The following is a 22,196-nucleotide window of genomic DNA, read 5'->3' as shown; positions in this document are numbered from 1 at the left end:
ATATCCCTATTGTGTTGTCTGGCTCAAGCTGTGACTCTCTCTCTCTCTCTCTCTCTCTCTCTCTCTCTCTCTCTCTCTCTCTCTCTCTCTCTCTCTCTCTCTCTCTCTTTCCCAGTCGAACTGCACGAGAATACCAAACTGAAAACGAGCAAATCATTAATATTCCTCCTTTCTCTGTGGTCACGCACCGGGTCTGGATGTTCTCAAAGACATCCAGCTCTGTGGACAAACTGGATCAGATCATTTCAATCCAGGTTTGAAAAGACAAGGTAAATAGATAAATAGTTGTACGAAGAGACATTACTGACTTATGTGTAAAATGATAACTTCTCTTACGAAAAAAAAAAAAAACATGGCATATGAAAAATGGTTTGCCTCAACTTGGTTCAATGGCAAGTTACAAAAGTCCGATTAAGCTACACGATTCTCTTTTTCTGCCAAAGGTCAAGCCTCGGACATGTGGGGATCTTATTTTACTGCTTAGTCTCTCTTATTTTCTTAACACCTTACTATGAAGTGTAGGGAAAATTGTATACGTGTGCTGGGAAGACATATAAGTGCAAGACGAAGCCTGGGAGGGATTTAGGGAGTTCCGTTCATCTGTCCACATCTGAGGAATGGTACATATGTCTTCTCTCCTGCGACCCACTACTGTAAGACAGGAGCCACAAGGATAATGTCTGTTCCCTTACGACCCATTACTATATAAAGCCGCCGCGTTTGGGGTGTGTGTGTGTGTGGCAAAACGAAGACGATCCATTTTCCTTTTCATAGCAATGTCTTGATGTTTGTGTTTGCAGTCATCGTTCGTGCTGACCCCGGCGGCTGGAATGCAACGGTACGTGTGGTCCGTCAGGTCCGACGCCTCTGACGTCTACGGCAACGACATGGTTACCCCACGGTGAGCTGGTAGACCCTCCCTCCTCACTTGCTGTGTGCAGTGTATGTCTTTTCCTGCACAGAGGCTTTTGGGACTACAAGAGCCTGCACGCATGTGTCATTTCCTAATCGTAATCACTAATTTTGCACAATAGGAGGAAGAAGTTATACATTCGCAGGGCAACAACTCTTTTAATTCTTCCCCCTTGATATTTCTGCATCATAGGTGCATTCACAGTCTCTTTACGTAGCTTATTCCATTCACCCACCATTCTGTGACATCACTGGTGCTACCTCATATCTTTCTTATGTTTCTCGCTCTGTTAACTTGCTGCTGTTTCTCATCTCTCTCTCTCTCTCTCTCTCTCTCTCTCTCTCTCTCTCTCTCTCTCTCTCTCTCTCTCTCTCTCTCTCCTCACTTTAAGGAATTTTTCACTTTCAATTTTGTCTTGTTTGGTAAACATGTGATTGTCCAAAACATACATATGTTTTGGACAATCACATATTTGCCAAATGGCGTCCTAGCTTCGTCTAGCTTATTCCATTCACCCACCATTCTGTGACATCACTGGTGCTACCTCATATCTTTCTTATGTTTCTCGCTCTGTTAACTTGCTGCTGTTTCTCATATCTCTCTCTCTCTCTCTCTCTCTCTCTCTCTCTCTCTCTCTCTCTCTCTCTCTCTCTCTCTCTCCTCACTTTAAGGAATTTTTCACTTTCAATTTTGTCTTGTTTGGTAAACATGTGATTGTCCAAAACATACATATGTTTTGGACAATCACATATTTGCCAAATGGCGTCCTAGCTTCGTCTCTTCAATGTATATCAACTGACTTATATTTCTCTCTTGTGTCTCCCCTGATGATGTGATTGTTACACGAAAGTGCACTTGGGAACTTATCGTATTTCATTTTCCCCATGGGCTCATAGGAATATATATATATATATATATATATATATATATATATATATATATATATATATATATATATATATATATATATATTCCCTGGGGATAGGGGAGAAAGAATACTTCCCACGTATTCCCTGCGTGTCGTAGAAGGCGACTAAAAGGGAAGGGAGCGGGGGGCTGGAAATCCTCCCCTCTCGTTTTTTTTTTTTTTTCCAAAAGAAGGAACAGAGTAGAGGGCCAGGTGAGGATATTCCCTCAAAGGCCCAGTCCTCTGTTCTTAACGCTACCTCGCTATCGCGGGAAATAGCGAATAGTATGAAAAAAAAATATATATATACATATATATATATACCTGACCAACTCTGGAACTCTGTCTACGTCCCTTCGTAAACTGATGAAATCGTGGTTCATTCATTACTTATCCCTAAATTACAGCTCATTCCCAAGCATATTCCCGTATGATGATTTCCAATCCTAGCGAGTCATTCAAATAGACGAAGAATTACAGAGGCCCCATGACTGAACCTTGCGACACGCCACCGATTACTGCCCATTAGAACAGATACCTCTGACATGGACTCAGTCCCTTTCCACAATAAAATCCCGTTCCTTTACCAGCGTCTGAGAGGGTGTCAAGTTCCTCCTGGCAGTCAAAAAATACACAAATCAATCAGCCACCTTGATCTCACACTCGTCCAGAGGACGTGTTACACATGATCTCTTTCCTCTTAATAGACTGTGACTCTCACTTCGCTTTGCTTTCTAGATATCTTTGCTAGTGTTATATAAACCACAGTCGTCAGAGACACTGGTCTGCATTTCAGCACATTTTCCCGATCTCCTCTCTTGTAAACTGGCACATCTGCTGTCTTCCACTCCCTTGGCAGTTATCTCTCATCCAACGATTTTAACATTACAAGTGGCTGCCCAGTGCTTCTGCTCACCCACTCAATACATGTGGACAGACATCAGTTCAGAATGCTTTATAAAAATCAAGATTCTTTTATAGCCCAATTACGTCTTTTTGAAATATTTCAATGCTCTTCCAAAGCTCCTTCACAAAACCATCTCATTAGCGTAGTGCTTATAGCGTCCTACACTCTGGAAATCAGCATTCAATTCCACATGTATTATATCATCAACAATCCTTCCCTCTGAAGCCCTCGGCTTGATTACCTGTTCTATAACAGATATCTTATTATTCATAGAATTATGGAACAGCTTCTGGCAATAATTCTCTCGGCCACATTACGCTCTCTCTCTCTCTCTCTCTCTCTCTCTCTCTCTCTCTCTCTCTCTCTCTCTCTCTCTCTCTCTCTCTATCTATCTATCTATCTATCTATCTCTATCTATCTATCTATCAATCTATTTATCTGTGTTCCCTCTTTTCCATGCCATAATCATTCCCAACACTCTAAACCTTTCAAAAACATTGTTGGCCGCCTGTTGCGTCCTCTAACTCTTCACACAACACTTCCTAATGCTCTAAGGTTATACGCATCTTTTATTCAACCATACGTTCCTCTTTCCTAACCATCTCTCCCGATTCTCTGCCAGTGGTACTCATGCACCAACTCCCTCGACATAGATTGTGCAGAGAACCTTCTGTAACACTGCTCCGTATTGTGACAGTGGAATGCTCTGTGCTACTGCTGCTGCAGGTGATTTACTGTCTAGTCTCTTACCATGTTCCGCTTTCTTTGCCGATCGATTTCCTTTTGTCTCTCCTTATTCTTCTTGATCTACCTTTGGTTTCTCTCTCCAAATGAAAAGTCCTTAGAATTCTTCACGATAATTGTGCTGCCCTTGCCCAAGATCACACTAGCTTTTGCGCCATTTCGAAATTAGCCTTTTCCATCCTTCTCCATTTATCACAACCATATCTACCTATCCCCTTCGCTTCTTCAGCAAGTTGTACCACGTCCCTGATAACCACTGCTACTGATCTGGAGAAGGTGTGGCGTTCACCACATTAGATCTCCGCAACTTGACGAATCTTTGTTCTTCACAGAAGAAGTTTGAGGGACCGTCTGAGAGGTAACAGCCAACTGACTCCTTCAGCGCTACTGTCCTCGTCGGCTCTGGCCGCCTCCATCGCCCTGGAACGAAGCAGAGCGGCAAGCGATCCTCCTAGCACCAAGAGTTCCCCGTCCTTCGCCAACGAAAGGTACGTCAAGGACCTGCAGCCCAGGAAGATATCCATCGTCAGCACGGGCGCTCTCGGCCTTCTCATCACCCAAGTGATAGAGGAGGAGACCTCAAGTGACGTAGAAAATGAGCGCATACTCTGACCAACCACGTATGAGGAGAGCAGGGCTCAGGGAACGTAAGACACGAGCACTTACGATCACCCACGTGATATAAGAGGACTCAAAGGACGCAAAACATGAGCACTTACGATCACTCACGTGATATAAGAGGACTCAAAGGACGCAAAACATGAGCACTTACGACCACTCACGTGATATAAGAGGACTCAAAGGACGCAAAACATGTGGTACTGGAGGAAAGCCCAGGTGACAAAGAAAACGAGTGTGTGTACCGAGTGTATATGGCAAAGGCGAATATATTCAAAGTGTTTCCGACTTATCACACTAAAATGAAAAAGTGTTGCAAGCCCAGACTATCACCAGACTGCCATGAGTATAAGTCATGGATGATTCTATGTATTTCTGAATCATTCTACATGAGAACTCTTACCCAGAAACGCTAAGCAAGTGAAACATTTCTGGAAATACTTTGAAACATGACACAGACGTTACAATCATAAATATGGAATCCAAAGCTTTAAAAATATCAACATTGTAGTATACAAATCATCATTAATACAGCATTCTAATATTGTTGTATATACATTATCATTAATACAGCACTCTAACATTGTAGTATATACATTATCATTAATACAGCACTCTAACATTGTAGTATATACATTATCATTAATACAGCATTCTAACATTATAGTACATACATTATCATTAACACAGTATTCTAACATTGTAGTATATACATTATCATTAAAACAGCATTCTAACATTGTAGTATATACATTATCATCAAAACAGCATTCTAACATTGTAGTATATACATTATCATCAATACAGCACTCTAACATTGCAGTATATACATTATTACTATCATTATCATTATCACTATATAACCCCATGACCCCTTGTATACGGGCTCCTGCAGCTTCAAGGCTGCGCTATAATCCGAATATATATATATATATATATATATATATATATATATATATATATATTATATTATATTTATTTATTTATTTTGCTTTGTCGCTGTCCCCCGCGTTATTGAGGGAGCGCAAGGAAACAGACGAAAGGAAGGCTCAACCCATCCACATACACATGTATACACATACACGTCCACATACGCAAATATACATACCTACACATCTCAACGTATACATATATATACACACACAGACATATACAAATATACACATGTACATAATGCATACTGTCTGCCTTTATTCATTCCCATCGCCACCCCGCCACACATGAAATAACAACCCGCTCCCCCCGCATGTGCGCGAGGTAGCTCTAGGAAAAGACAACAATGGCCACATTCCTTCACACTCAGTCTCTAGCTTTCATGTAATAATGCACCGAAATCACAGCTCCCTTCCCACATCCAGGCCCCACACAACTTTCCATGGTTTACCCCAGACGCTTCACATGCCCTGTTTCAATCCATTGACAGCACGTCGACCCGGTATACAACATCGTTCCAATTCACTCTATTCCTTGCACGCCTTTCACCCTCCTGCATGTTCAGGCCCCGATCACTCAAAATCTTTTTCACTCCATCTTTCCACCTCCAATTTGGTCTCCCACTTCTCCTCGTTCCCTCCACCTCCGACACATATATCCTCTTGGTCAATCTTTCCTCACTCATTCTCTCGATGTGACCAACCCATTTCAAAACACCCTCTTCTGCTCTCTCAACCACACTCTTTTTATTACCACACATCTCCCTTACCCTTACATTACTTACTCGATCAAACCACCTCACACCACATATTGTCCTCAAACATCTCATTTCCAGCACATCCACCCTCCTGCGCACAACTGTATCCATAGCCCACGCCTCGCAACCATATAACATTGTTGGAACCACTATTCCTTCAAACATACCCATTTTTGTTTTCCGAGATAATGTTCTCGACTTCCACACATTCTTCAACGCTCCCAGAACTTTCACCCCCTCCCCACCCCATGATTCACTTCCGCTTCCATGGTTCCATCCACTGCCAGATCCACTCCCAGATATCTAAAACACTTCACTTCCTCCAGTATTTCTCCATTCAAACTTACCTCCCAACTGACTTGTCCCTCAACCCTACTGTACCTAATAACCTTGCTCTTATTCACATTTACTCTCAGCTTTCTTCTTTCACACACTTTACCAAACTCAGTCACCAGCTTCTGCAGTTTCTCACATGAATCAGCCACCAGTGCTTTATCATCAGCGAACAACTGACTCACTTCCCAAGCTTTCTCATCCACCACAGACTGCATACTTGCCCCTCTTTCCAAAACTCTTGCATTCACCTCCCTAACAACCCCATCCATAAACAAATTAAACAACCACGGAGACATCACACACCCCTGCCGCAAACCTACATTCACTGAGAACCAATCACTTTCCTCTCTTCCTACACGCACACATGCCTTACATCCTCGATAAAATCTTTTCACTGCTTCAAACAACTTGCCTCCCACACCATATATTCTTAATACCTTCCACAGAGCATCTCTATCAACTCTATCATATGCTTTCTCCAGATCCATAAATGCTACATACAAATCCATTTGCTTTTCTAAGTATTTCTCTCATACAAATTTCAAAGCAAACACCTGATCCACACATCCTCTACCACTTCTGAAATATATATATATATATATATATATATATATATATATATATATATATATATATATATATATATATATATATATCTATATATATATATATATATATATATAAATATATATATATCTTTCTTTCATACTATTCGCCATTTCCCGCATTAGCGAGGTAGCGTTAAGAACAGAGGACTGGGCCTTAGAGGGAATATCCTCACCTGGCCCATTTCTCTGTTCCTTCTTTTGGAAAATTAAAAAAAAAACGAGAGGGGAGGATTTCCAGCCACCCGCTCCCTCCCCTTTTAGTCGCCTTCTACGACACGCAGGGAATACGTGGGAAGTATTCTTTCTCCCCTATCCCCAGGGATAATATATATATATATATATATATATATATATATATATATATATATATTATCCCTGGGGATGGGGGAGAAAGAATACTTCCCACGTATTCCCTGCGTGTCGTAGAAAGCGACTAAAAGGGAAGGGAGCGGGGGTCTGGAAATCCTCCCCTCTCATTTTTTTTTTTTTTTTTTTTTAGTTTTCCAAAAGAAGGAACAGAGAAGGGGGCCAGGTGAGAATATGCCCTCAAAGGCCCAGTCCTCTGTTCTTAACGCTACCTCGCTAATGCGGGAAATGGCGAATAGTATGAAAGAAAAGAATATATATATATATATATATATATATATATATATATATATATCCCTGGGGATAGGGGAGAAAGAATATTTCCCACGTATTCCCTGCGTGTCGTAGAAGGCGACTAAAAGGGGAGGGAGCGGGGGGCTGGAAATCCTCCCCTCTCGTTTTTTTTTTAATTTTCCAAAAGAAGGAACAGAGAACGAGGCCAGGTGAGGATATTCTATCAGAGGCCCAGTCCTCTGTTCTTAACGCTACCTTGCTAACGCGGAAAATGGCGTATAGTTTGAAAGAAAGAATATATATATATATATATATATATATATATATATATATATATATATATATATATATATATATATATATATATATATATATATATTGGGAAGAATCACAATTTTGCGCGTGATCAAGTATATTCCTATGAGTCCACGAGGAAAATGAAACACGATAAGTTCCCAAGTGCACTTTAGTGTAATAATCACATCACTAGGGGAGATACAAGAAAAAAATAATAAGACAGTTGATATACAACGAAGAGACGTAGCTAGGACGCCATTTGGTAAACGAGTGATTGTCCAAGACAGACAAAGAGCGTATCATAATCTTATTATGTGGACAAGAATGGGAATTGTTTACAAATTTCATCAACAATAAAGCTATGCAATTTGTATAGATCTTCACTAATATCAAGGTTATAATTCTTTGTGTATTTAATGATAGAAGATTCAATGGCATTTCTCGTGGTACTGGAGTTAGAGTTAATAATTTAAACGGCATTACTCCAGTCAGTACAATGATCATAGTTTTTAACGTGATTAAACAAGGCATTTGATTCTTGTCCTGTTCTTATACTACATCTAGGTTGCTTAAGTTTAACAGAAAGATCCTTACCAGTATGCCCAACATAAAACTTTATACAATTTCTACATGGCACTTTATAGATGCATCCAGGAGGATTTTCTGGTGAGTTCCTGATTACGATATTCTTTATGATATTATTGTTGCTGAAGGCAACATTTAAATGAAAGGATTTAAGCAACATGGGTTGTAAAGTAAAATCATCATTAAAAGGGAGAACTAAAAGATTCTTGGTGTCAATGGGAGGTTTGGGTTCAACTCTATAAAATCATTTCTTTGTTAACTTAAGGGATTTATCGATGAAAGATCTTGGATACTTGAACTTGATCCAACAGAATATATCTTCTCAAACTCATCATCAATAAACTCTGGACTGAAAATATATAATGCCCTAAAGAACATAGAATGAATGATGATAATTCAACTCTGTTATGTTAAGATGAGTAATAATGGATATATGAGCATACATTGGTAGGTTTTCTGTATATGCTATACTTAAACTTGCTTCCATTGCCTATGGCTCATGCAATCTAAAAATGGTAACATACCATTATTTTCATTTTCTATTGTAAATTGATGGAAGGTACTAAATTGTTAAGTAAGGGGAGAAATGTTTGTAGATTTTCATTTGTTGGCCAAACACAAAGAATATCATCTACATGCCTTAACCAAATTGCATTAGAAGGTTAGATATCCTTTAGTAATTTAGTTTCAAAGAATTTCATGTAAAGATTACTGAGTACAGGTGAAAGAAGGTGACCCATTGCCATACCAAATTTTTGAGCATAATATTCTCCATTTATTTGAAATACAGTCTTTTGCACACAATTTTATCAGTTCAAGAAAAACAGACTTTGAAACAGGTAAATGAATATCATCCAAAACATCAAATAAATATTCTAAAAGGTCATCAACTGGAACTTTTGTGAACAGTGAGGAAACATCAAAGCTAACAAGTTTGAAATCAAAATCAACACTGATATTGTTAATCAATGAAGAGATATTAACGCTTTAAAAAAAGACAATGATATACATATTAATAAATCAGATAAGGCTAACCCTGTTGTGATTATGGACAAAAGTAATTATCTATGTAAAATGAATGATCTTTTAAATGATGACACTACATATTCTAAACTCAGTAAGAACCCCCTAGAAGCAGTTAATTCCCATTTCGATAAAAAACTGAAGTTGTTGTTGAAACGTAATGGTTCTCTTATTAAAAGTTTGACATCTTTGTCCCCTATATTGCCATACATGTATGGACCTATCAAAACACATAAACCAAATTTTCCAGCAAGACTTATAGTGAGTTCAGTAGGCTCCATCACATATAAATTGTCAAAATGGTTAGTTTCTTTATTAAGCCCTTTAGTGAGTAAGATATCAAATTCTAATATCATGAACAATGTAGATTTACTTAACAAGCTTAACAGTATCAATGTTGATTTTGATTTCAAACTTGTTAGCTTTGATGTTTCCTCACTGTTCACAAAAGTTCCACTTGATGACCTTTTAGGATATTCATTTGATGTTTTAGATGATATTCATTTACCTGCTTCAAAGTCTGTTTTTATTGAGCTGATAAAATTGTGTATAAAAGACTGTGTATTTCAATTCAATGGAGAATATTATGCGCAAAAATTTGGTATGGCAATTTGTAACCCTCTTTCACCTGTACTAAGTAATCTTCATTTGGAATTCTTTGAAACTGAATCACTAAAGGATATCTTACCTTCTAATGCAATGTGGTTTAAGTATGTAGATGATGTTCTTTGTGTTTCACCAACAAATGACAATCTACAAACATTTCTACTCTTACTTAGCAATTTAGTGCCTTCCATCAAATTTACTACAGTTAAAGAAAATAATAGTATGTTACTTTTTTTTTAGATTGTATGATCCATGCTCAAGGAAACAAGTTTAGCATATACAGAGTCCAGAGTTTAGTGATGATGAGTATGAGAAGATATTTCTATTGGATCTACGTTAAAGTATCCTAGATCTTTTACTGATAAATCCCTTAAGTTAGCAAAGAAATGATTTTATATAGTTGAACCCAAATCCCCCACTGACACCAAGAATCTTTTAGTTCTCCCTTTTAATAATAATTTTACTTTACTTCCCATATTGCTTAAATCCTTTGATGTAAATGTTGCCTTCAGCAACAATAATATTATAAAGAATATATTAATCAGGAACTCACCAGAAAATTCACCTGGATGCATCTATAAAGTGCCATGTTGAAATTCAAGTAAGTTTTATGTTGGGCAGACTGGTAAGGATCTTTCTGTTGGACTTAAGCAACATGAATATAGCATAAGAACAGGTCAAGTATCAAATGCCTTGTTTAATCATGTTAAAAACTATGATCATCGTAATGATTGGAGTAATGCCATCTCAGTTATTAACTCTAACTCCAGTGCCACGAGAAATATCATTGAATCTTCTATAATTGAATACACAAAGAATTATAACCTTGATAATAGTGAAGGTCTATATACGTTGGATAGCTTTATTGTTGATAAAATTTGTAAACATTTCCCTTTCTTGTCCACATATTAAGTTTATGATACGTTCTTTGTCTGTCTTGGACAATCACTTCTTTACCAAATGGCGTCCTAGCTACGTCTCTTCGTTGTATATCAACTGACTAAATTTCTCTCTTGTATCTCCCCTGATGATGTGATTAATACACGAAAGTGCACCTGGGAACTTGTTTCATTTTTCCCGTGGACTCATAGGAATATATATATATATATATATATATATATATATATATATATATATATATATATATATATATATATATATATATATATATATATATATACTCATTTATTTATTTTTCTTACGCTTTAGCCATTTCCTACGTTAGTCAGGTAGCGTCAAGAACAGATGACTGAGCCCTCGAGGAATAAGTCCTCACTTGGCCCCTTCTCTGTTCCTTCTTTTGGAAAAGTAAAAACTGGAGGGGAGGATTTCCATCCCCTTGCTTCCACCCCTTTCAGTTGCCTTCTACGGCATGCGGGAAATACGTGGGAAGTATTCTTTCTCCCCTATCCCCAGGGATAAAATACACAGACATAGACACACACACACACACACACACACACACACACACACACGTATATATATATATATATATATATATATATATATATATATATATATATATATATATATATATATATATATTTCTTTTTTTCTTTGCTTTGTCGCTGTCTCCCGCGTTTGCGAGGTAGCGCAAGGAAACAGACGAAAGAAATGGCCCAACCCACCCCAATACACATGTATATACATACGTCCACACACGCAAATATACATACCTACACAGCTTTCCATGGTTTACCCCAGACGCTTCACATGCCCTGATTCAATCCACTGACAGCACGTCAACCCCGGTATACCACATCGATCCAATTCATTCTATTCCTTGCCCTCTTTTCACCCTCCTGCATGTTCAGGCTCCGATCACACAAAATCTTTTTCACTCCATCTTTCCACCTCCAATTTGGTCTCCCACTTCTCGTTCCCTCCACCTCCGACACATATATCCTCTTGGTCAATCTTTCCTCACTCATTCTCTCCATGTGCCCAAACCATTTCAAAACACCCTCTTCTGCTCTCTCAACCACGCCCTTTTTATTTCCACACATCTCTCTTACCCTTACGTTACTTACTCGATCAAACCACCTCACACCACACATTGTCCTCAAACATCTCATTTCCAGCACATCCATCCTCCTGCGTACAACTCTATCCATAGCCCACGCCTCGCAACCACACAACATTGCTGGAACCACTATTCCTTCAAACATATATTTTTTTTTTTTTTTTTTTTGCTTTGTCGCTGTCTTCCGCGTTTGCGAGGTAGCGCAAGGAAACAGACGAAAGAAATGGCCCAACCCACCCCCATACACATGTATATACATACGTCCACACACGCAAATATACATACCCACACAGCTTTCCATGGCTTACCCCAGACGCTTCACATGCCCCGATTCAATCCACTGACAGCACGTCAACCCCGGTATACCACACCGCTCCAATTCACTCTATTCCTTGCCCTCCTTTCACCCTCTTGCATGTTCAGGCCCCGATCACACAAAATCTTTTTCACTCCATCCCCCCACCTCCAATTTGGTCTCCCTCTTCTCCTCGTTCCCTCCACCTCCGACACATACATCCTCTTGGTCAATCTTTCCTCACTCATTCTCTCCATGTGCCCAAACCATTTCAAAACACCCTCTTCTGCTCTCTCAACCACGCTCTTTTTATTTCCACACATCTCTCTTACCCTTACGTTACTTACTCGATCAAACCACCTCACACCACACATTGTCCTCAAACATCTCATTTCCAGCACATCCATCCTCCTGCGCACAACTCTATCCATAGCCCACGCCTCGCAAACATACAACACTGTTGGAACCACTATTCCTTCAAACATACCCATTTTTGCTTTCCGAGATAATGTTCTCGACTTCCACACATTCTTCAAGGCTCCCAGAATTTTCGCCCCCTCCCCCACCCTATGATCCACTTCCGCTTCCATGGTTCCATCCGCTGCCAGATCCACTCCCAGATATCTAAAACACTTCACTTCCTCCAGTTTTTCTCCATTCAAACTCACCTTCCAATTGACTTGACCCTCAACCCTACTGTACCTAATAACCTTGCTCTTATTCACATTTACTCTTAACTTTCTTCTTTCACACACTTTACCAAACTCAGTCACCAGCTTCTGCAGTTTCCCACATGAATCAGCCACCAGCGCTGTATCATCAGCGAACAACAATTGACTCACTTCCCAAGCTCTCTCATCCCCAACAGACTTCATACTTGCCCCTCTTTCCAAAACTCTTCCATTCACCTCCCTAACAACCCCATCCATAAACAAATTAAACAACAATGGAGACATCACACACCCCTGCCGCAAACCTACATTCACTGAGAACCAATCACTTTCCTCTCTTCCTACACGTACACATGCCTTACATCCTCGATAAAAAACTTTTCACTGCTTCTAACAACTTGCCTCCCACACCATATATTCTTAATACCTTCCACAGAGCATCTCTATCAACTCTATCATATGCCTTCTCCAGATCCATAAATGCTACATACAAATCCATTTGCTTTTCTAAGTATTTCTCACATACATTCTTCAAAGCAAACACCTGATCCACACATCCTCTACCACTTCTGAAACCACACTGCTCTTCCCCAGTCTGATGCTCTGTACATGCCTTCACCCTCTCAATTTTGCTTTGTCGATGTCTCCCGCGTTAGCGAGGTAGCGCAAGGAAACAGACGAAAGAATGGCCCAACCCACCCACACACACACGTATATATATATATATACACGTCCACACACGCAAAAATATACATACCTATACATCTCAACGTATACATATATATATACTCACACAGACATATACATATATATATATACATGTACATAATTCATACTGTCTACCTTTATTCATTCCCATCGCCACCCCGCCACACATGAAATAACAACCCCCTCCCCCCTCATGTGTGCGAGGTAGCACTAGGAAAAGACAACAAAGGCCACATTCGTTCACACTCAGTCTCCAGCTGTCATAAAATAATGCACCGAAACCACAGCTCGCTTTCCACATCCAGGCCCCACAGAACTTTCCATGGTTTACCCCAGACTCTTCACATGCCCTGGTTCAATCATAGACAGCACGTCGACCCCGGTATACTATATCGTTCCAATTCACTCTATTCCTTGCACGCCTTTCACCCTCCTGCATGTTCAGGCCCCGATCACTCAAAATCTTTTTCACTCCATCTTTCCACCTCCAATTTGGTCTCCCATTTCTCCTCGTTCCCTCCACCTCTGACACATATATCCTCTTGGTCAATCTTTCCGCACTCATTCTCTCCATGTGACCAAACCATTTCAAAACACCCTCTTCTGCTCTCTCAACCACACTCTTTTTATTACCACACATCTATCTTACCCTATCATTACTTACTCGATGAAACCACCTCACACCACATATTGTCCTCAAACATCTCATTTCCAGCACATCCACCCTCCTGCGCACAACTCTATCCATAGCCCACGCCTCGTAAGCATATAACATTGTTGGAACCACTATTCCCTCAAACATACCCATTTTTGCTTTCCGAGATAATGCTTTCGACTTCCACACATTCTTCAACGCTCCCAGAACTTTCGCCCCCTCCCCCACCCTATGATTAACTTCCGCTTCCATGGTTCCATCCGCTGCCAAATCCCCAGATATCTAAAACACTTCACTTCTTCCAGTTTTTCTCCATTCAAACTTACCTCCCGACTGACTTGACCCTCAACCCTACTGTACCTAATAACCTTGCTCTTATTCACATTTACTCTAAACTTTCTTCTTTCACACACTTTACCAAATTCAGTCACCAGCTTCTGCAGTTTCTCACATGAATCAGCCACCAGCGCTGTATCATCAGCGAACAACAACTGACTCACTTCCCAAGCTCTCTCATCCACAACAGACTGCATACTTGCTCCTCTTTCCAAAACTCTTGCATTCACCTCCTAACAACCCCATCCATAAACAAATGTATATATATATATATATATATATATATATATATATATATATATATATATATATATATATATATATATTATATTTTTTTTTTATTATGCTTTGTCGCTGTCTCCCGCGTTTGCGAGGTAGCGCAAGGAAACAGACGAAAGAAATGGCCCCCCCCCCCCCATACACATGTATATACATACGTCCACACACGCAAATATACATACCTACACAGCTTTCCATGGTTTACCCCAGACGCTTCACATGCCCTGCTTCAATCCACTGACAGCACGTCAACCGCGGTATACCACATCGCTCCAATTCACTCTATTCCTTGCCCTCCTTTCACCCTCCTGCATGCTCAGGCCCCGCTCACACAAAATCTTTTTCACTCCATCTTTCCACCTCCAATTTGATCTCCCTCTTCTCCTTGTTCCCTCCACCTCCGACACATATATCCTCTTGGTCAATCTTTCCTCACTCATCCTCTCCATGTGCCCAAACCACTTCAAAACACCCTCTTCTGCTCTCTCAACCACGCTCTTTTTATTTCCACACATCTCTCTTACCCTTACGTTACTCACTCGATCAAACCACCTCACACCACACATTGTCCTCAAACATCTCATTTCCAGCACATCCATCCTCCTGCGCACAACTCTATCCATAGCCCACGCCTCGCAACCATACAACATTGTTGGAACCACTATTCCTTCAAACATACCCATTTTTGCTTTCCGAGATAATGTTCTCGACTTCCACACATTCTTCAAGGCCCCCAGGATTTTCGCCCCCTCCCCCACCCTATGATCCACTTCCGCTTCCATGGTTCCATCCGCTGCCAGATCCACTCCCAGATATCTAAAACACTTCACTTTCTCCAGTTTTTCTCCATTCAAACTCACCTCCCAATTGACTTGACCCTCAACCCTACTGTACCTAATAACCTTGCTCTTATTCTTATTCTTATTATATATATATATATATATATATATATATATATATATATATATAATGGATGCCTCCACAAGAAAATTCAAGAATGTCAAGTTGATATATATATATATATATATATATATATATATATATATATATATATATATATATATATAAATATATATATATATATATATATATATATATATATATATATATATATATATATATATATATATATATATATAATGGATGCCTCCACAAGAAAATTCAAGAATGTCAAGTTGATATTAGATGTCTGTACCACAAGTTGAGGATGTCTAAGAGTTCTGATAGCAAGCGGCAGGACTGTGCTTTGTAATCCTGTAATAAGCATATACGATTATATAATTATATAAAGTACTTTCAATCCTAATATAATACTTAAGAAAAATAAAAACGGCAAATTTCTAAGACATTATGGGCTAGCCCTTGACGTAGTCCTCAAGGGTCAGGTCAAAGGTCACACAGTCATACCCAAGGTTGGAAATGTCGTGCTCAAAGATCATGTTGTTGTGTTCAAGAATCGTACCATTGTGCTAAGAGGTTAACACATACATACAGCACGGAGTCCCACAGCCAGATGCACGTATGAACTGTTTTGGAATTTCCCTGAAGGATTCTTCTTTATAAGTGACAGTAAGTCGGTGAGAAAGCGCTAAGTTCACCTAATACTAGCAGGGATTACTTACAATGAGAGGGATGTACTGTTTGAAGACGCTGAGGATGATCATTTGGTCCTATACTGTATACTGTTTGCAGTTCGAGAGGAACAGATAGACAGATTAGAGAGAGAGAGAGAGAGAGAGAGAGAGAGAGAGAGAGAGAGAGAGAGAGAGAGAGAGAGTTTGCCACTGCCTGATTCTGAGCTCACGAACGCCACAAGTGATTTTACTAAATGTACAATGTCTATTCTGTGTTTCTTGCCTTTCCGTACTCACAGGCTCAGAGCGCTCAAACAAGAGCATACCAAGTGATCTCTTCTGCTGTCATATACAGTTTGGAAGAGCACTCAAGTGGTCATGCGTTGTTTGCCTTCCTCTGTGCTCCATCGTGTTTCTCTGACCGGAGAGGCATCACTGTGAGGCAATGATGAAAGAACCTTTAAGCATCGACCGGTTACCCAGTAACACATACACCCAAACTCTTACTGACTATGACACTTACTGTCTTCATTGAAAGACAGCAAGAAATATATGATACTGTGATACGAGAATAACTCATCTTCAGTTATAGATACTAGCATATCAATGTGTAAATATATGAATATAAATTTACACATATAAAATGTATATATGTAAAAGTGCTTACTTACCTAAAGCCACAGTTACATTTCGTAATACGCTATGAGAATCACTGAGATACGAGGTTATGAGAATCATTAAGATACGAGGCTATGAGAATCATTAAGATACGAGGCTATGAGAATCATTAAGAGACGAGGCTATGAGAATCATTAAGATACGAGGCTATGAGAATCATTAAGAGACGAGGCTATGAGAATCATTAAGATACGAGGCTATGAGAATCATTAAGATACGAGGCTATGAGAACCATTAAGATACGAGGCTATGAGAATCATTAAGAGACGAGGCTATGAGAATCATTAAGATATGAGGCTATGAGAATCATTAAGATACGAGGCTATGAGAATCATTAAGAGACGAGGCTTTGAGAATCATTAAGAGACGAGGCTGTGAGAATCATTAAGAGACGAGGCTATGAGAATCATTAAGAGACGAGGCTATGAGAATCATTAAGAGACGAGGCTATGAGAATCATTAAGAGACGAGGCTATGAGAATCATTAAGATACGAGGCTATGAGAATCATTAAGAGACGAGGCTTTGAGAATCATTAAGAGACGAGGCTATGAGAATCATTAAGATACGAGGCTATGAGAATCATTAAGATACGAGGCTATGAGAATCATTAAGAGACGAGGCTATGAGAATCATTAAGATGCGAGGCTATGAGAATCATTAAGAGACGAGGCTATGAGAATCATTAAGAGACGAGGCTGTGAGAATCATTAAGAGACGAGGCTATGAGAATCATTAAGAGACGAGGCTATGAGAATCATTAAGAGACGAGGCTATGAGAATCATTAAGATACGAGGCTATGAGAATCATTAAGAGACGAGGCTATGAGAATCATTAAGAGCTACGATATGTCAGTATTTTGGGTGGTTTTATATGGCAGTTGTTTACCATCCCAAAACAGAAATGAACAAAACTTGTTCCTTAGTAGAGCATAATTAACCTGTTGGGCACGACGGTAAGGTTCTTGGGGAGAACGATACGACTTTTGTGTGTGATGCTCTGACCTCTGACCTGATCCTCCAAGAGTTAAGTCGAAGTTCAGGCCATCATACCCAAACGTTCGCATCCTCGTGTTCCAGGGTCGTACCCTCGTGTTCCAGGGTCGTATCGTCGAGCTCAAGAGCCGTGTCGTCGTGATAAAGTTAAGGTTAACGGTAAAACCACGAAATTAACCTGGATGTCGCGTCACGTCCGCCCCACGCAGCAGAGCGATACTCTTTCCCATTTTGGATTCCAAAAACATGTTTTGTCCCACAGTATTCGTACTGTTTACTGACTCCCAGTTCTTTCCTCAGTTATCTATCCTTATCTAATTGGCTTTTGAGTACCTAAAACTTTCAAATCAACAGCAGGGGAAAGACAAACTTGAAAATAAGGAAGGTTAAGATCTTTACAATTTAAATAACACACCATATCGGTAGCATATAATGAAACCTTAGTTTTTATAATCAATCATGTGAGGAACTTCAATGTTTTTCTCAAATGGAGAAAAAAAGATAAAAGAAAATCTTTTACCGAAATTCTTTTTCTTAAAAGGTGTGGGAAGGCGACTCCTCCCGCCAGCCTTCCGCCGCCTTTTTTTTTTCGTCACGTAGTTGACATTTGCGCCCTTTGATACGATCATTCGCATGCCATCAGGCTTCACTGTGCTGGCTGCTGTGTTGGCCTTCCCTCCACATGGATCTGACAACGTTTCCTCTAAACATCAACAGCTGTACTGCTAACACAGCTGACCCGTGACTATATCATGATACACATGAGCATCTCGGCACGACACTCGGGTCGATGCCGCTTGCCAGGACAAATCTCATTCTTTCCCTAAATCGCTGGACATAAGAACACTTGACTCTCTCGTGTCTTTCGTGAGGGAGACGACCTAACCCTTTCTGAAAGGTAAGTTCTCTGGTTCCTCCAAAATTCTTTCGTCGCTTTTCCTCTTCACGTCTCTATTTCTACAAGACTTTTCATATCCCCACTAAAGCCTGGCCCCGATGAACACTTTTCTCTCTTGCTCGAGAGTCCCATACATTATAAAAAGCTCTGTTACGGACACCACATAATAACTGGAGCTACGAGTCTGGGTGCTATTATCATACCCTTCCCTAAATTACACATGAAAAACATTCAACTAATTTGCATGAATAGCCTGATACCAATACTTGCATGAAACATACACAAGATCTACCAGGGTCAATAAACTAGTTTCCTTTATTTTTCTGTTACGTCTTTTTATTTACGGCAAAGAATGCTGATATATCCAACATCTAGTGTACATATATGGATATAGATTTGTGAGCTGGACATCAAAAAACTGGAAAATCCATAAATGCTATATACAAATATCTCTGTTTCTCTGAGTATTTTACGCACACACACACACACACACATCCCCCCAACACCCCTCCACCACGGATCGCCGTTCGTCACCACAATCAGTGTTCGTACATACAGATATAAGAACAGTTCTATACCCACTACGTGAATTTCCAAACAATCCATGAATAAGTACATATGCAATTGAACATCTCAGTTTCCTGTTGGTTAGGCTACGTGATATGTTGACTACAGTATTACTGCAACAATTCATCATTCCATATTCAATCAAGCTCAGAGTGCATCAACCATAACAGTGACTCTGTAAACATCCTTGTGCGTACATCTCCCACCCTGACTGTTTAAATGTACCTCACCCATGCCCCTATCCATAGTTTGGAAATATCCACATCATCCTAACCTTAAGCTCTTGTATGATTAGTTAACTAGTAACTATCGTGACCTCCAAGTTCTGTAATATATGCAATATCTCAGCTGTGAATTTTCAGCTAAATGGCTGTCTACATCCAATAAACCGTAATTTATCAATATATATATATATATATATATATATATATATATATATATATATATATATATATATATATATATATATATATATATATATATATACATATATATATATATATATATATATATATATATATATATATATATATATATATATATATATATATATATCCCTGGGGATAGGGGAGAAAGAATACTTCCCACGTATTCCCTGCGTGTCGTAGAAGGCGACTAAAAGGGAAGGGAGCGGGGGGCTGGAAATCCTCCCCTCTCATTTTTTTTTCAATTTTCCAAAAGAAGGAACAGAGAAGGGGGCCAGGTGAGGATATTCCCTCAAAGGCCCAGTCCTCTGTTCTTAACGCTACCTCGCTAATGCGGGCAATGGCGAATAGCATGAAAAAGAAATATATATATATATATATATATATATATATATATATATATATATATATATATCATGAACGTCAGTGAAATACAAGTGGTCTGCCTGCATTCATTAGTGTATCAAGAGCTCGACCTCTCAGTTGTATGTTCTGTGTGAACCCAGGTGAAGCTGGCGTCCGGGGAACAGGAGGAAGGCCAGGTTTGTACACAACTATCGACCTCCTCCCACTGAAGTGCTGATAAGGTGGACGATTACGATAAATAACACGACAGGCTGATGTTATGAAATATGTTCTACTCCTGTTCTAATGGCGGTGTTGATTTGAATATGTTCTACTCTTGTTCTTATGACGAGGGTAATGTTATAAACATGTTCTACCCCTGCTCTCAAGACGGGATAGTTATTGCATGTTCTACCCGTGCTCAAGACTGTGTGTTATGAAATAAAAGTTCTATTCTGTTGCTCTATCGTGTTCCACTAATGGCCTAGACTTCTCAGTACTACGTTACTCACTCGTCCCTTTCACCTTAACAACCCTTGTAACAACTTCCAACGATAGATAAGGAAAAAAATGGACTCCACACAATCTTCACAGCATATGATGGTGTACGAACGTAAGGGGCCAGTACCAGGGGATGCTACTACCATGACCCTCGCACGTCAAGAGTCTGGTCAAACCCTCGACTACCACATACATGAGATCAGTTACAGTAGATATTGCAAGGAAAACGCATGCCATGAGGACTCCAAGGAAGACAGATGAATGTACTGTTATGTGTAAGGTGACTATTGTGTGTATGTGTGTGTGTGTGTGTTACGGGGAGATTGTTTTACACTCGAGTTGTCCCGTCTCTCTTAACCTTGTATTCATATATCATACTTGTACTCCTGTGTGTAAATACACACAAACACACACACACACACACACACACACACACACACACACACACACCAGTTTAAGCCAGGTACTATCCATTTACTTACCAGAGGAGGATGAACACCTGGGTTGGGTGTGGGCCGAATGCCCTGCCCAGGATACGACCTCATGCGGGTCCTATAAGAAAAAACATCCCATCTAAAAGTTTTCTACTTACATACACTGACGTATTACAAATTCCTGAGCTCTTTTCTCAAGTCCCTCTCCTAGCGTGCGGTTCCATGGAAAATATATTTTTTCTTTAGCAAAGCTAAATTCGGTGTAGAAAAGATAACCCATGGGCCTCTGTAGCTCAGGAGAACAACCATTTGAATATGAACGAGGTCGTTAGATGTAGTAACAACTGTTCTTCCTTAATGTCTATATTTGAAAGAATAAATCCTAATCGCTTTTTTACTAATCCAAGTTGTCAACAACGTTGCTCAAAGGGTTCATAAGTTGTGCAGTATATATGTAAATGTCTATCTGACGAAAATCTACGGCACTGCTCCGTTTTCTTTCTAACATTTCGCCTCTGTGCCAATTACGGTGACGAGGGTCAAATGTTGATCGACCCTACACGAACGTTTCTGGACCTGCCGGGGTGAGGAAGCAGCAGACGGGACTATTAAAGTGAACATGAACACGTCGGTTGTCGCTCAGTCTCACCTCAATCACAGAAAATCATCAGTAAACAATGGTATTCTGCCACCCCACTACTTGTATACAGACGGTCTGAGTCGACCCCTCCACAGCCCAATTTCGATTTCCCTGAACACGCCCATGTTGTAAATGAATTTCTTATTTCCATATATTTTCAGCATTTAGTTGGTTATTTCAGCTTTAGGCCTGTCGACTGCAACGGTCATCAAAGACTGGTAATGTCATTTATAAGCCACAAATCGAAAAAATCTGAACACTTCCAGGTGTTTGATAACAATAATAAGAAATAATGATAATAATGAAAATACTTATAATAATAATAATCATAATAATAA

General features: G+C 39.6%; 1 protein-coding gene across 1 annotated transcript in view; it reads left to right on the top strand.

Moving 5' to 3' along the window:
* Positions 1-22,196, top strand: part of LOC139754180 (uncharacterized) — a 71,744-nt gene that overhangs the window by 26,199 nt on the left and 23,349 nt on the right. Inside the window, 2 exon segments of the mRNA XM_071671373.1 lie at positions 801-901; positions 3,804-4,059. Of these exon segments, the coding sequence (XP_071527474.1) occupies positions 801-901; positions 3,804-4,059 (357 nt within the window).

Source organism: Panulirus ornatus, chromosome 16, assembly GCF_036320965.1.
Source record: "Panulirus ornatus isolate Po-2019 chromosome 16, ASM3632096v1, whole genome shotgun sequence".
NCBI classification, from domain to species: Eukaryota; Metazoa; Arthropoda; class Malacostraca; order Decapoda; family Palinuridae; genus Panulirus; species Panulirus ornatus.
This window is presented reverse-complemented; position numbering and strand designations above follow the sequence as displayed.